The sequence below is a fragment of the Pogona vitticeps genome, chromosome 4 (genome assembly GCF_051106095.1).
Source record: "Pogona vitticeps strain Pit_001003342236 chromosome 4, PviZW2.1, whole genome shotgun sequence".
NCBI lineage: Eukaryota > Metazoa > Chordata > Lepidosauria > Squamata > Agamidae > Pogona > Pogona vitticeps.
The window spans coordinates 113,410,224-113,428,061 of record NC_135786.1 but is presented as its reverse complement, the minus strand read 5'-3'; the positions used below and the strand labels follow the sequence as shown (position 1 = coordinate 113,428,061).

General features: G+C 40.5%; 1 protein-coding gene across 2 annotated transcripts in view; it reads left to right on the top strand.

The window, feature by feature from the left end:
- Nucleotides 1-17,838, top strand: part of RGL1 (ral guanine nucleotide dissociation stimulator like 1) — a 108,262-nt gene that overhangs the window by 23,764 nt on the left and 66,660 nt on the right. For both annotated transcript variants that reach the window (XM_020795083.3, XM_020795084.3), the window contains exon 3: nt 14,809-15,017. In XM_020795083.3, coding sequence (XP_020650742.3) covers nt 14,809-15,017 — 209 coding nt within the window. The remainder of the gene's footprint in view (nt 1-14,808; nt 15,018-17,838) is intronic.

The window sequence follows — 17,838 nt, the reverse complement described above, 5'->3', positions numbered from 1 at the left end:
CTTTTTGCAGGCAGGCCTAAAACCATTCCGAAGAGGCAAGAAACTGAGTGAAAGGGCCATATCTGACCATGAGGAAGTGCAAAAATTGTTGTTTGGGATCAGAGGGATGCTATGGTGTTTTAAGGCTTGTGTGGCCACTGGATTTGTTGGTAGTTGCTCATCCCTTGTTTAGCTGCTCCTGTTAGTTTATTTAGCCACTTACGGTACAAACAGGAGTTAACAAATGGTGTGCCCCGACTTTCTTGTCAGCAACAGTAAGCCAAAGTTCCTGCAGATCATAGCAATAGCTGGGTTGCCACAGCCCCACCTCCCTGCTCACCCAGCCACTCTGGCAAGGGGGCAGGAGAATGAGTTTCCTTGCTCAGCCGTGGAGTGGCTGGGCGAGCAGAGAGGCAGGGCTGCAACAGGTGAGCTACTGCTGGTGCAGATGATAATGCCGGCCACGTGCACCATGCAGCACATAGTAAGTGGTCTGGCAGGGTTTGGGGGTAGGAGATAATCAGGCTGGCTACCCATGCCAGGGGGGCTTTGTGTTCATATATGGATATGAAGCCCCCATCTCTAGTGTGTACTGTAATCCTCTGGAGAAAGCTTTGTGGATGAAAGTGTTTGCCATACTGAATTTGTTGCTCTTTAAGATTCCAATCCACCTTTCTTCTTTTTAAAGAAAAGTCTTAAATGGATAATTATTGCATTGCTAATTTCTTTGGGCTAGTATAGGCACAGGCTGGCTACATGGTTCAGTGAGTTAGGTTCTTGGCTGTGGAACTAGAGATTGGGGTGTCCATTGTCCACTGTATTTTCTGGGGGAAGAGCCAGTCTGTCTAGCCATAGGAAAGCTGCACAGTCCCAGAACACCCCCAGAAGAAGCAAAGCAAAGCACTTTAAGCACTCTCTGGGCGGTTTACAAGTTAATTATGCAGGCTACACATTGTCCCCCCTCCCCAGCGAGCTGGGTACTCATTTTACTGACCTCGAAAGGATAGAAGGCTGAGTCAGCCTTGAGCCGCTACCTGGGATTGAACCCCAGATCGTGAGAAGAGAATGGTAAACAACTTCTGAGTACTTGCTACTTAGAAAATCCTGAAGTGGATAATCATAAGTCAGTATTGACTTGACGGCACACAATCAATTAATTAGTATGGGCAAGCTTTTGAAAAACTGCATGTAATGTAAAAGTTTCCCTCTTCTCCACAACCCTGTTGGAATACTTTAGCACAAAATGTTAATTTTTTTCTTGTGGCTAATGTTCATTAATTGTTATATAGCTTTCCTTAAATTTAAAAAAGAGGGTTTTTAATAGACATAAATTCTTTTGCTGGGCACTTTCCCAGCTAAATAAATTGAATTAATTGATAAGTTTTATATCAGTAAGAATGAATAATGTCCTTGCTGAATGCAGATTTATTTCATTTTGCATTTATTTCTGTAACTATGTCTATTTTGGTTATCTCACCCTCCCCCATCTCCTACATTTAGAGGAAGTCTTTAATTTCTTTCAGATTGTTTATTTTGGAGCTATTTCCTGATTTGCTAATTAAATCTTGTTAATGTTCTTTCCTTCTAAAATCAGCCTCTGCTTTATAATGCTTAGCACTGTTTCAATAAGCTGTATAATCTCAAAACAAGGGATATTTCTCCAATATGATTGATGAAACCTGCACAGATTTATATAACACACACTTTTGTTGTTATGCAATAGGACTAGTATGGGAAGTATCTTCTAAAGTCCACTTTAAGTACAACAATGGTACTTATTCTTTCAGAGTTGTTTTCTTGTTTATGTGCATTTTCAATGAAAAATGGTCTTCTCTGTTACAGTAGCTAAAACACATTCTTTGAGGTGGGGGAGATTGCCACTTTTGTTTCAACTTTTCTGGGGCTGAGATTAAAGATTTGACAACTTCAGTTAGTGGTGCTGTTACATTCAGAAGCTCTTGACAGGTGTAATGAAGTAATACCACTGGATTCTTATAAGGTTTTTTGGTAACAAATGGCAAAGCACTTTGCCTTATAAAGACCACAGATGCCAGTTTTTATTATTTATTGAGATCAACTATTATGGCTTTTAGCTGATCTCAATAAATGATAAGAATTGCCATCTTGTGGCTTTTAGCTGGCTGGATAGCTCAGTGGTTTAGGGATCTGTCTGCAGAGTCAAAGATTGAGAGTTTGATCCCCCATTGTGTCTCCTGCAAGTAGAGCCAGCCTGTATGGCCTTGTGCAAGCTATACAGTCCCAGGGTGCCTCTAGATTAGAAGACGGGAATGGTAAACCAATTCTGAGTACTCTCTACCTGGAAACCCCTAAAAAGGGTTGCCATAAGTCTGAATTGACTTGACAGCACATAATGATGATGGTGGTGGTGGTTTTTAGTTGTTGAGGGTAACGTAACACCTAAATATCCTGGTGCTTTTGTTCTAGAATAATTGTTCCCTGATGTTAAGCAATATTTTAAACCTCTTATAAAAATTATTTTAATGCAGGCAGAGTCTAAAAAATTCTGTGCTAAAGCAAATAACTTAAGATGGACTGTGGTCCAGTCCAGAAGTGCCCACAGCTCAAGAGAGTTCAGTAGCCGCCTAGAGTGGTCTTAACCAACCAGATAGGTGGGATATAAATAAAATAAAATTGATTGAATGAATGAATGAATGAATGAATGAATGAATGAATGAATGAATAAATAAATAAATAAATAAATAAATAAATAAATAAATAAATAAATAAATAAATAAATAAATAAATAAATAAATAAATAAATAAATAAATAACCACTCATGGTCTCCTTTGTTCCGGGAATTGCAACTGGTTTGTTCTTCTCCCAGAAACATGGCTTTTATAATGCTGAAATAAACAACCCAAATTTAGTCAAGAGACCAGGAACCTTAGGAAGGCTGCTTTTTGTTTTTCAAACCCAAGCTACCATTTCTTTTGTTGACTGTTTTCCAGAGAATGCTCAGAGTTATTGGCCGAAATCCTGTTGAGTATCTGCATGGGCATAACTCAACATTATTCCCATGGCAGCTGCAGTTGTGACAAAGCTATTTACAGAGCACTTCCACTGGTACGTTGTGCAGTTGTTTGAAACGGGAACCATGCAATTGATTGTGCAATCAACTTACGCAGTCTTATTGTTGGGACAGAAAACACTTGGGACATTTTATGCTGGCATAATGTTACATGGAGCCTCAACAAACAGGATTCTAGCCAATGTTTGATTTGTGTTCTTTGCCTGTGCTCTGTAACTGTCCTCAAATGTGGCCCCTCTTTGAGGAGAGTTCCAAGGTACAACAGATGTTTTTCCGTGTTGCTCTAAGATACTTGTGGGGTTTGGCTGGTAAAGCTGCCCATTCCACTTTGTCAGTCTCGAAGCATTATTTCTGTTTCTTTCGGGTTGCATCTATGTTTGAGATCTAAAGATTCCCTGTGTATTTCTGCTACTTTGCTGCTTTATGTGTCCAGAGGGAGTTTCACATCCTGTTATGCATCTGTTGCTGCATTCAGGCAGTGACCCTTTCATTAGTGCTTTCTCATCATATTAAGGTCATGGACCTCCAGAAAATCCCCATACTAGGAAAATATTATCACTGTAGTGAGGGACACAAGTTTTTCTACAGTTGCTTTGGATTCAAGGGCACCAAGGAAAATGAGACCTCATATTAATACCCTGTTTCCCCGAAAATAAGGCTTAACTTGAAAATAAATCCTAGTATGATTTTTCAGGATGCTCATAATGTAACCCCTACCCCCAAAATAAGCCCCAGTTAAGTGAAATCCCACCTTCCACCATTGTGCAGGAACCAGAAGAAGATGGCATGATTGTATTTGAATAAACATAGATTGTTATACATGAAAAAAATAAAACATCCCCTGAAAATAAGCCCTAATGTGTTTTTGGAGCAAAAATTAATATAAGACCCATCTTATTTTGGGGAAACAGTAGGAAAAACTCCAAGGGCCTGATCATAATGAACCCCTGTTGTAATAAATCACAGTCACATTATTTATATACCAGTGTAAATGTATCCATTTGTTTTAATGTCACCGATTCAGTTCTTCCTATTTGAAATGTTATGATCAGCTGCACCTTGGAATCAAGTTATTTTCTCTAATGTTTCCTGAGGCAGTGCTACCCTTACTTTTATTTTTATTTTTTTAAAAGATATGTGATGCAATAGAGAGGTCCAAATCTTCTCTCCTCCAGAGAGGAGAAGCATCCCTCCTTTCTTTACAATTCAAAGCAGGAAATGGCTGTGCTCAAGCCCTCATTCAAAGTGAGTGGGGGAAAGGCTGTCCACTTCAGGCTGTCTACAAAAGCAACATGTATACTATATTTTTCCGTGTATAAAACAACACTTTTTCCTAAAATAGAGGAAAATTGAGTGTCATTTTATACACGGAAGGAAGCAGTTGCGCGTGCTCGGGTGCCTCTTCCTGCTGCCACCACTGCCCAATTGCCTCTTCCAGAACTCATGGCTTGTCCCCTCTGGTGGCCCTGAGGCAGCAGTGGCAGGAGGTGGAGGCGAAGGAGCAGTCACACGCACTTGGGCGAATCTTGCTGCTGCCTTCCCCGCCTGCCCAATCACCACCTCCAGTGGGACAGATGGACTCAGCTCACGTCGCTGCCTTGTCCCCTCCAGTGGTGGAGACAGGAGGAGGCAGAGGCAAACAAGCATTCGCGCGCACTCAGGCGCCTCTTCTTGCTGCCGCCACCAGATCACCTCCTTCCACAATCTCCTTTGGGCAGGGGACAAAGCAGCAATGTGAGCTGGAGGTGAGCCCCAGCAGTTGGCAGTCACACTGGAGGAGGTAATTGGGGGGAGGCGGAGACAGCAGTGGCAGGAGATGGAGGTGGAGGAGCAGTTGCCCATTAACTCCTCCTCTGTCTCCATCAAGGGTCAAAATTAGGGGGACGTTTTATACATTGGGAGGCCGTATACACAGTAAAATACGGTACATTGCTCAGGAGACAGAAGTTGCTGATTTGTCAATATAGCTGTAATTTTTTAAAAAAGGGGGGGGTACAAGCACAGTGGCCATCAAATGGCCACAACGCCCAGAAACCCGAGCCATTTATAAAGAAGCATGATACTTTGCAAGAGCAGAGGGTTAAAAAACAACAACAGAGAAACATACCCTGGAGAAGCCAATTGAGAACAGATTGCAGACAAGAGACTGGAAGTTGTGTGGAGAGACCTTGGGTGAGGATGGATGGCGGGGGGTAGGGTGGGAAGAGCTTCAGATCATGATTTGTTCCTCTCTGATTTGCACCCTCTGGAAGGGCCTAGATTAGATTCCACCCTCCCCTGGCTGCTGATCTCCATGCCTCATATGCTCCATCCCATCCGGCAAATGAGTGAGGAGGGGCAATCACGGAGAGGTGGGACAGTGCCGAACATCTGTAGCAATCACACTGTGGTTCACACACATTGTCACTGTTAAACTAATCTGGTTTCCCCTTCCCACAGCGCTCAGACACCTGAGCCCTTTGCAAAGGAAATAAATTGATAGGCGTGTGCACACATGCAATACGAATATAGAATGAATCAAAATATCAGTGGTACAAAGTAACACAACCCTCCAAGTGAGGGGGAAATAAACTGCAGATACACCGCTGGCTGGAAAAATTATTTGATAATGACCATGCATTGTGTGACCAGAAGTTTATGAAACGATCTAATTGGGATGTAATTGTTATTTATTTATTTAAAATATTTTTACCTCACCTTTCTGCTTAGAAAAGGACCCAAGGCAGCTTAAGGTGCCATACATCATTAAAAGGCAATATTCAAAGCTAGAAACACTAAGTACATATTAAAAAGGAACAAATTGTTTATATGAATGGAATGGATAATAAGGGATTCCTTGATGTATACAGAAATTATTGGTCATTGTAATCTCTCCCTCTCCCCCCTCCCTCATCACAACAAAAACATGCTGATCATCCTATCTCCTGAAAAAAGACAAAAAGCCATTCCCACAGCTATAAATACTATCCAACAATCATCAACAGGGCATGGACAGAGTTCCTACTCCTGTCCTCTGAAGATGCTGGCCACAGAGACTGGCGAAACATCAGGAAGAACAACCTTCAGAACACGGCCAAAAAGCCCGAAAAACCCACAACAACCATTAGATCCCAGCCATGAAAGCCTTTGCGAATACATCAGAAGCTTTTACCTTTTACCTGAATTGACAATTTAGTGGGGCAGTCATGGAATAAAACTGTGGCTTCCTAGCCACCATCCCATCAATTCGATCTACTTTTGATCAAATATGTCTGATCCTACAGTTTCTTTCCTAGGGGGCAGGAGGACTTTGTGGAGAACACTGAATACTCATGGTAGTGGTGGCAGTGTGAATAATATGGTAGTATGCATGATTTGTCTCATTTAGAGGGATGCACCAATAACAGTCCTTCTCTTTCATAAAGCAATGTGGTTTCCTTGGAAATCCAACTTAGATTTAGAAGTTCATTATTAGACTGTGTTTTGTGTAGCTGTTGATTATTTACTTTTGTTGATTTGTACAGTTTTTAAAAAATGTCTTCCATATTTTGGTCAGTAAAGACAGTCTTTGTTTCCCCAACACCACAATGTATTTGTATATTTTAAAAAGAAGTAGAATTTATTTATTTATTTATTTATTTATTTATTTATTTATTTATTTATTTAAGAAGAAAATACTTAGTTTAAAACAAAATGTCATGCCTCTACTGCACCCCCAAAGTAGCAATATTTAGATCAACCCCCTCAAAATACGATGACACGGATGCCTACCCTTCTGGTACTTTAACTTCCACCCCAAGTAAACATGACAGCATAACCCCACTAGCCATCCACTCCTTATATAGTACATTATTAGTGGTGCAGAAAAACTGAAATTAAATACAGGCTTTCATTGTGTCAACACCAATAAACAACAGTTTTCCTGTGAAAGTCCTGTGAAGAGTCATATCATCTATACTGGTCCACTCTAGTTGATTAGTATTCTTAGTGGAAGAAAATCTTGTGTTTAAAAAGTTAGTTCTATGTAAGCAGAGCTTTTCTCCCTATTCAGAGAATTAAATACAGTGGTGCCTCGACTTACAACCAATTTGTAAGTGGTGCCTCAACTTACATCCAATCTTGACTTGCAACCAATTTGAGTTACAACCAGCTCCGGTCACAACATTTTGCTTTGACTTGCAATTGGCGCTTTGAGATACAAATGGAAAAAAGGCCTCTTTTCCCCATTGTTCCCTCCCTCCCTCCTTTCCTGTCCTTTTTTTAACCTTAGAGGTCATGTTAGGTTAAAAAACCAGTCTCCCTCTAGTAGTAGTGGACGGATTAACCACTTTGATTAACTGCTTTGAGATGCAACCAGCGCCTTGAGATACAACCAAAAATGGCTGGAACGGATTAATCAATTTTCAATGTGCTGGATGAGGCACAGGCTCACTCGTGGATGCTTTCATGATCCATTGGAGGACAGGTCTCCTTTATCTGTTTCCACCCATTCCAATCATTCAGAAGGCACTGATCAGAGCAATCCAGATCAAGGCAGAGGCAATCTTCATTGCTCCATGGGGGCCTCGTCAACCATGGTTTTCCACCCTTATGACAATGGCGATAGACATAATCAAACTCCCGCTTCTTCCACACCTGCTCACTCAAGATGCTGGGAACATCCTCCATTCAGATTTGGAATCACTCCACCTGACACCCTGGAGGATATCCCATCGATACAGGAAGTCATCGAGAAAGCTAGAAAACCATCCACTACCCTTCTCTACAAATGCAAATGGAGAAATTTCCTTAAATTTGCTGAGACTCACCATTTGCAATCTTCTCCTGTGTCCTTAACTACTCTTCTTTGGTATCTGCGATACTTACTTTGGCTTGTCCCTCTCTACCTTGAAGGTGTACATTTCAGCTATTGTTTCTTTTCAGCCTGGTGACTCTGATTCGTCAAGACTCTTCTCTCACACAACCCTTAAGGCCTTCCTTAAAGGTCTCTCCAACATGAGACCACCTGTAAAGCATCCTGTTTCACAATGGTCACTACAGGTGGTTCTACATTCACTTATCCATCAACCATTTGAACCCATGGCATCCTGTGATATCCGTCTTTTGTCATTCAAGACCTTATTCCTCGTTGCCATCACTTACGCAGAGCAAGTGAGCTTGCTGCACTTCGTTCTGATACACCCTATCTACAGTTTTTTAAGGACAAGGTTATGTTGTATCCTGATGTCTACTTTTTACCGAAGGTTGTATCTGATTTTCATGTTAATCAACCTCTAATTTTACCTACATTGTTTCCAAATCCCACATCCAAAGTTGAGCGCCTGCTCCACTCCCTAGATGTGAGAAGAGGTTTGTCATATTATATTACATGTACCAAGGAATTCTGTACAGCACATAGAGTATTTCTCTGTTTTTATGGACAGCACAAGGGCTCTCCTGCGATGACGTCACCTGCCTATCATGGTTATGCTGGAACCCATCTGCTTATAGCAGAGCAGGAGGTGGGACTCCAGGAGGTGGAGCTGTGTATATAAGGGGGGGGAGTGAATGATGTGAGTCAGTTAGTTAGGAGTTAGGAGTTAAGAGTTTTGGAGTTAAGAGTCATGAAGAGTTAAGGTCTGAGTGATAGTGTGTATGAGGGGATACTTTATTATTACTGATTGCCTTTTTATTTTAGTTGATAAAGTGATTTACCACTCCTTCTGTTGTTATCAATAAACTTAAGTTTTTATTTTTAAAATCATACATTTGTCTGAAGAGTCTTATGAAGGAGTGGTTGGTGGCAGCGTAAATAAAGTGTGAATGAGAGAGTGTCCTGACCATTGTGACGTGAAAGAGGAACGTCACAGCTGGTCTCAACTATCTCCCTTGCCTACGAGATACAGGACAAACCTCTTCGTGAAGGTCTCAGGGCTCACTCCACTAGAGCTGTTGCTACATCTACGGCCCTGCTGCGTGGTGTTGATATACCAGACATCTGTAGAGCAGCCACCTGGTCTAATGTGTCTACATTCATAACACACTATAGACTGGACCTGCGGGCTAAGAAAGAGGCCAACTTTGGGAGAGCAGTGCTGACATCCATTCTTCTGTGACGGCCCTCCTTCCAGTAACTGAGCTTGCTAGTCACCCACTTGTGTGCATTCACAGAGGCCATGATGAAGAAAGACAGGTTACTTACCTCAAACCATGGTTCTTCAAGTGGACCTCTGTGAATTCACACAGCCTCCCCACTGTCCGTCACTGACTAGGTCTAGGCTAAGCTCAGCCTTTTGTGGTGGATAAATGGAACTGAGGGCTGAGGTGGGCAGAGCATGCGCTATAGGGGCAACCTAAACTTTGTTACTTTTCTCCTAAAGCTCTCGAAGGTTCCGAGAGGACCAGCGCAGCCATAACCTGTCTATTTTCAATGTATTCCTATGGGAAATGGTGCTTTGAGTTACAACCAACTTGAGTTACAACCATCATCTGGAATGAATTAAGTTTGCAACTCAAGGCACCACTGTAATGGTGGATTTCACTTCTTATATTTCATTGGGGCGGAAGTAAAAGTATAGCAAGGATTCACTAATCTGTCTGTGTCTGGAATGTGGAGGAGGTTGATCTGTGGTCTGAATATCCCTATTTTTGAAGTATGGCCTTATGATGATTACCCCATGTCACTCATGCCACTCATAGTCATGATCTAATTTGCATGAGGTTATGAGAGGATGGGAGGGGTGGAGTCAGCTGCTATATGATGATTTTGCAGGAGGAGGGAGAGTCAGATAGAAAGACAGTCAGAGAGAGATACAGATAGAGAGAGAAGGAACAGATACTAATAGAGATAAAGCTGGTTAAGATAAATAGATAGAGAAGGTGGTAATTATATGGCAAAAGTACTGTATGTATTGAGAGACCTATTAATGATTTGCTTGTGTACAATATTCATCTGAAGAACTTCTGTGGTTATTAAATTGGCTTCACTTCAATAAATAAGTTCTGTTTGCATTCACAAGATAAGTGTTTTGACAAACTTCATTTATATTGTGGATTGAGGTAATCCAGTGGTGGCAGTGAGAGGAAAATAGGACTGGAGCCTTTGTGAAGGCACAACACGTAGGTGCCACAAAGGGTGAACGCCACAGGCATCAACCATAACTTCTTCTTTTTTTGAAGTTTTTTTCTTCTGTTGGAAAGATTACATCACTTTTGGACTATGTGTGGTGAATTTTTATGTCACATTGATTTTATGGACATTGATCTGGTCATTTCATGGGCCAAACTGAATACTTCTGAAGGTCAGGTTAGGTCACATGAATGAAAAACACATCTCATGGTATGCTGTCTCAGTGAGTGGTCAACTGATAAACAAGATAATATCTTGAAAACAAATCTTGAAGAGTTCCTTGCTATGTAACCTCCCCTGGCCTGAAGAGGTACAATTTGGCCATAATCTCTGTATAATATGTATGGAAGTTAACTCATCAACTATAGAGTTGAAACTATACAGTAAGGTTTCTTGTATGCAAATAGCTGAACAGAAAGCAAATCCAAACTAATTCTTACTTTTCAGGATTTGGATCATGTCACAGAAGAGACTACAGTCTCTGATTGAATCCAGATTGAGCCTTTTCCTGCTAGCGTTCTAACTCAGCCTGACATGTCTTGTTCCATAAGTTAGTGTTATCAAATATTTGCCTGCCAACCCTAACCCTTCAACTCTTTAAAAAGACTTGAAGACAGAGCTGCTGAAATAATCCAAACCAAAGTTAAACTTCAAATGTTCCTTTAAATGGATTTCAAACATTCTTGTGTGTTAGTGTGTGCGTGCGTGCACACACACATAACGAGGCATTTTAGTTGGGGGGAATTTCTTTCCGTAAGGTCCAAGTCTGAATATTTTTTAGAAATTTTGCACAACTGTCCCATTTGACCTTCCACTGAACGGCCTAGATTAAGCACATGTGCAGCCATCCTAATTTAATTGTGCATTTTGTTGTTTCTTTATATTACTTCCTTTTTAATTATTGCTACTTAATAGGTAGTTGTTAAGAAATGACAAGATAGAAGATGAATTAGTTAGTGAAACACAGTATAGAATATAATGCACTTTGAACTTTGAGGAATTAGAAGCAAATTCTGGCCTTCATTTATGGAAAGAAAGAAAGGAAGGAAGGAATTGTTTTCTAAATTAGGTATGTACAATATGGGACTCACCATACTGAAGATAACACACACACACACACACACACACACACACACACACACACACACACACACACACACACACACACACACACACACACACACACACACACACACACACACACACACACACACACACACACACACCCAAGATTTGCTAAGCCTATTTTCTTGCCTTCTTGCAAAAATGAGCATATTTGCCAAGCATCCAGCAGAAGTACAATATATGGTTGCTTTTTCAGCTTGGTAGATCCCAAGTTGTGATGCAGGTTTTTGTAACATAACTTTGATTTAAAATTAGTAGCAAAGCAAAAAACAACGTAAGATCTATTAACTGTTCAAATTTTTCTGGCAAAAAAATATGTGAAGGAAAAATTGTGACTGAATAAGGGGGAGCACCCAAGATTCTCCATGCAAGTCTTCTCAGCAGATGCCCCACTGTCAAACAGATTTTCATTTTTAAAGTAAGCAACAAATTATTAGTATTTTAATTTATTATATTTTTATTCCCAACTCTCGGAAGAAGTACTTGCATAATTTCCACATCCAGTGCATGCTGCGTTGACATGTACTATAGTAAAACGTGGACTGAGGTTTTCTGTTTGACCTTTTATAGAGCAAGCCACTGCAACTTTGTGGCAAATGATTTGATGCAAACCTAAATACTGTATATGTTTAAAAGGCCGCAAAACTGTGGTTATCAGGTATGGTAGCTGGGACAGAAGATGGGGAGTATGATAGTTTTATATTTGTAGCTGCTGAGGTTCGGTACAAATTCATTAAATGGCAGAAGGACCACAGTAGGACCTGCTATACCAAAAGGTGATGTGTTTGATACACGACTCCTTTGAGCTGAGCTTGGAAGTAACTCATTACAGTGGGGTCTTGACTTGAGAACTTAATCCGTATTGGAAGGCGGTTCTCAAGTCAAAAAGTTCTCAAGTCAAATCTGCATTTCCCATAGGAATCCATTGAAAACCATTTAATCTGTATCTGCTCTTTTCCATCCATAGAAACTAATGGGAAGCTGCTATTCTGCCTTCGACCACTAGAGGGGGATATTTTGTTTCTTTTTTTCTTAGGTCAAGAAAGCTTAAGGGAAGGCAGGGAAAATACAGTCCAGGCAGTACAGTACCAGGCAGTCTGAAGACTGTCTCCCAATCCACTCTCTAAACACTGGGAGGAGTGAGGAAGCAGACAGGCACCCTTTTCACTGGCCAACAGTTAACTGAAAGTTCACTTTTTGCACTTTCCCTGCCTCCCACGTGGGTTTTTTTCAGTTCTTAACTCAAATCTAAGTACTTAAGTCAAGTCAATATTTTCCTATGAGAGTGGTTCTTAAGTCAAAATGTTCTTAACTCAAGCCGTTCTTAAGTCAAGACCCCACTGTACAAGTGATGTAGTTAGCTGCGATAAGTTACTTATTTGCAACAAGAATGCAACAGTTATCACAAGTAGTATAAGTAGCAGGCACAAGAGATGTATGTGTGTTGTGTGTGTCTGAGAGAGAGCAATAAATAGATTTTCAATTTACTTTTTGAAAAAGTTGCTATTAAAGGGTAAGCTTAGGCTTTTGAAGGGTTTTAAGTGGAGTTTTTCAAGATTTGTGCCATTTTTTGGTAAAGCCTATGCCTTAGCAACACAAAAGTACTGAAAAAGTAAGAAATAATTTCAAAAAATGTACAAGTAACTGTGTGTGGGGGGGTTGGGTAACAGTTAAGAATTACTGTACTCTTTGGGATCTTACTAACAAGTTTCATAATTATTTTTAAAAACTTATGTTCTAAATTCAGTACCTGTTAACCTTACGTTTTTACTTGTCAGTTCCCATGCATAGACTTGGATTGTTTGTTATCTGTGTGGAAGCATGGTAATAGAAAACTGAGTTGCAATGAAATCCAGCTACCTAATTAGCTTTTTATATTAATAACTCCCTATATGGTTTGCCGGCATCATACCAATGGAATGGGGCCATTTAATAAAAGCCACTACAGTTACTCTTGCCACAACCTAAGTTTTCTGTGGTGCATATAGCCCATATGTAGCTTGCCGTATTCCACTTTATCTAATCTGAGCATCCAGTTTTTGTATTGTGCAAATTAGGCAGTTTTACTTGCAAATGCAAATATGCATAATTTGCAGATTAATGCAGTTTTTATGTTATGCAAATTAAGCATTTTAATTTTGCATTTTTTTTCTAGCACTATGTCTCAGCATTCACATTGTTTATAAAATAACCACTGATCTAACATGCCACTGTTTCTTGCCAAAACAGTGACTGCATGGTTAAACTTGTATCTCTGGCTCTATAAGGGCTTACTTTTTAAAAAAAGGAGCTTGGCATCCATTCCAGCTGGTAGGCTCATTTGGGCATCCTGAACATGAAAGGCACTACAGACTAGAACAACGGGAAAAATTGGCAGTAGCTGATCATGCCCTGAAACAAACTGGATATGAAATCCTATTTCAAGATACAAAACTACTGGACAACACCAGCAGCCATTATGTTAGACTATTCAGGGAAGCCACTGAAATCCACAAACACCAGCACAACTTAAAGAAACAAGAAGAAAGTCTAAAAATCAACAAAGCCTGGCTTGCAGCACTGAAAAATACAGCTTGCAAAAGGTCAATGAACTCTACCCAGCCACAAGGACCAGTGATCACTGCACACGAAAGACCAGCCAATGACACCCATCAATCACAGTGACAGATAATCTCCCCCCCTTCTCACAACAAAACACCCATAACAAAAAACACCCTGATCACAGGAAACCTCCAATCTCCTGAAAATAACACAAACATCACCAAAAAAAACTTAGCCCACAGCTACAAACACGCAACAATCCCACACACTATACCAGAACACAAACAGAATTCTAGCTCCTATCCTCTGAAGATGCCAGAGACTGGCAAAACATTAGGAAGAAAAAAACCCAGAACATGGCCAAACAGCTTGAAAAACCCACAACAGCTATTTACAGTCGTGCCCCGCTTAACGATTACCCCGTATAATGACGAACCCGCTTCATGACGATGTTTTTGCGATCGCAATTGCAGTCACAAAACAATGTTTTAATGGGGTTTTTCTGCTTTGCGATGATCGGTTGCCTGCTCCGGGAACCGATTCTTCACATTACGATGATCAAAACAGCTGATTGTCGGGGTTTCACAATTGCTGCTAGCTGCTCAAAATGGCTCCCCACTGTTTTTAGGAGGCATTTTTCGCAAGACAGGCATCCGAAAATGGCCACCATTTGGAGGATCTTCGCTGGACGATTAGGTATTTCGCCCATTGGAACGCATTAACTGGTTTTTAATGTGTTTCAATGGGTTTTTTAAAATTTCGTTTGACGACGTTTTTGCTCTACAGCGATTTCGCTGGAACGAATTAACATCGTCAGGCGAGGCACCACTGTATTTGCTTATTACACTTTCTCTTATTAGTTGCAAGCGGCTGTCACAGTAAAGTTTTTCCAATGAGTCAAAGCTGTACCATATGCCTTCAAACCATTCTTTTGCCCTTCCTAAGAAAAGTACATTTGATTGTAGTATAAGTATAATCTGTTTGGCAGGAGAAGCTGATGTCCCTTTTTTACTGTTCACTGTATAGGTTGATGAGGACCAATTGCCCCCAGAACACACAGTCAACCAATATGAGACATTTAAGATCAGGGCAATAAAAGCTGGTACTCTGGAGAAGCTTGTGGAGAACCTACTGACAGCTTTTGGGGATTATGATTCCACCTACATCAGCATATTTCTGTCAACATACAGGAGCTTTGCTTCTACAAAAGAAGTTCTGGAACTGCTTCTTGACAGGTAAGCGTCACTAGCTAGATAAAGGAAGACTTATCATGTACACTGTCCTAAGGGCTTAAAGCTATACTATAATCACTTAAGATCGTGATTATAGATTCATTTTAAGGTGAATTTTTAAAAAATCAGTTATTACAAAGATCATTGGATATGAAAATGTAATTCAAAAATAGGAGTGTATTATCTCCCATTTAACTTCTACAGTCAAGACTGTACAGTACACGATTTCGTACCAGGATGGTTTCATTGTGCAATTTCAAATTTACATGGTAGTTAGTATCCTCAGAAGCTCACCTTTTAGAAATAGAAAATAGAAAAGGACAGACTTCTAGTCCTCATGGTAGTAAAGTAAAATGGTAGGATGGGGTCACTGCTGGGATGGAATTTAGTGATGCCTATACCTCTGTGAGAGGCAGACCTTGACCATTTATGTACATATTTATTTCCTGTCCTATATCAAAAGGATGAGATGCAGTCATCTACATCATCTAACAGCAAAGTAAAATGATTCAGATGCTTCAGTTCAAATGTTTATGTCTGCTACCTAGCATATAACTTCTGTAACTAGGGCTGTGTAATAAAATCATCTTAAAACAATTTGAATTCAAATATTTTAAAGCACATTAAAATATTTACCGTATTTTTCGCACCATAAGACGCACTTTTTCCCCACAAAACAGGGGGGTGGAAAGTCTGTGCGTCTTATGGAGTGAAGAAAACAGATTATATTTTCCTGTTTTCTTCTCCTATAAAATTGGTGCGTCTTATGGAAAGGTGCGTCTTATGGAGCGAAAAATACGGTAATTATTAAAAAAATAAACATACCAATAGACTGAAAGTCAAACTGTTCTCAGTACATGGCAAATACGTGAGTAAAAAGCCAGATATGTCTGATGCATGTACTTTCTGTCCAGCCTTTTTTCATGTAGATGGAGTCAAGATGGCTTGCAAATGATTTTAAAACTATCACAAATAAATCACAATGATAAAAACGTTTAGAAATATTCATTATTAACAGGTACAGAATAGACACTGGGGGAGTTCTGCAGCTTTCTCTCTTGTCTATACCAAGCATGCTTGTGAGAGCAGTGGAACTGAGAAAAAGTCCTCGCCCAGAGATGTTAAGCCTAACAGAGTCATCCAGATTGCAATGAGTTTTAGGAACGAAAGACTCCCTTCTCCTATCCTGCAGCTCCCAGTGGCTTCCAAATGGTGAGCCTCTTTCAGAAGAGAAGGCAGATTTTTTTCTGATGGGGCATAACTTATGTCAAGAGGATTTCTACAGCTGTCTCTTAGTAGAAATACTTCACTACCATTGCCACACTAAATCTGCCTCTTAATGCAGTCTGCTTTGGTAGCTTCGCATAAGCCATGTAATATCCTGTGGCTTGAGTTGTAAATCCAGATTTGAAAGTGGAGATGATTTTAAAAACAAAACATCCAGCCCACACTAAAAGACTATAGAAGAAGTCAATGCTAACAGAACCAATTGTCACTGCAAGTTGTAGTCTTCAGTTTCCTTTCCAAAGACATTTTACATTACAAAGCAAGAGAAGAAGTGATTTGTATGGTGTCCTCAGCAAGGTTGAGCTTCCTGTGCAGAGGCCTGCTTTAGTCATAGCTGGCTGAGGCACAGAAATAGGGGTGATAGAGAGAAGCTTGAACTGCAGCTGTTCATTGTTATTCCTGCATTGTGTTTCAACAGAAAACATTGGGTTGCTTGCTATCTATGCAGCACTTTCACAAAATATGCGGCTAAATATATAGTATATTCACTCCCTTTGCTCAGGGGCTTAAGGACTATTGTTTTAATGAGCACTACACAACACAATCTTTATGGATTGCTGCTTCTTCATGGATTGCTGCTTCTTCATGGATTGCTGCTTTTTATGAATTGCTGCCTTGTCGTGGCGAACAGGCTTGAGTAACTCAGAGAAGCTGTGGGCTATGCTGTGCAGGGACCCCCAAGATGAACAAGTCATAGTGGGGAGTTCTGACTAAAGGTGATCCACCTGGAGCAGGCATTGGCAAGCCACTCCAGTATCTGTGCCAAGAATACCCAATGAACAGAAAAAAAGGCTAAAAAATATGACGCTGGAAGATGGGCCCCTCAGGTCGGAAGGCATCAAACATGTTACTGAGGAAGTGCGGAGGACAAGTACAGGTAGCTCCAGACCTAATGAAGTACTTGGGCTAAAGCCGAAAGGACGCTCAGCTGTGGACATGCCTGGAAGTGAAAGGAAAGTCTGATGCTGCAAAGAAAAATACTGCATAGGAACCTGGAATGTAAGATCTATGAACCTTGGGAAGCTGGAGGTGATCAAACAGGAAATGGTAAGAATAAACATTGACATCCTGGGCGTCAGTGAACTAAAATGGACAGGAATGGGTGAATTCAGTTCAGACGATTGTCGTATCTACTATTATGGGAAAGAAGCCTGTAGAAGGATTGGGGTAGCCCTCATACTGTAGTCAACAAAAGAGTGGGAAAAGCTGTAATAGGATATAATCTCAAAAATGATTGAATTATTTCAAATGAATCCAAGGCAGACCTTTCAACATCACAATAATCCAAGTTTATGCACCAACCACTAATGCTGAGGAGACTGAAATTGACCAATTCCATGAAGACTTATAACACCTTCTAGAACTGACACCAAAGACATTCTTCTCATTATAGGGGACTGGAATGCTAAAGTAAGGTGTCAAGAGATAAAAGGAACAACAGGTAAGTTTGGCCTTGGAGTTCAAAATGAAGCAGGGCAAAGGCTAATAGAGTTTTGTGAAGAGAACAAGCTGGTCATCACAAAAACTCTTTTCCAAC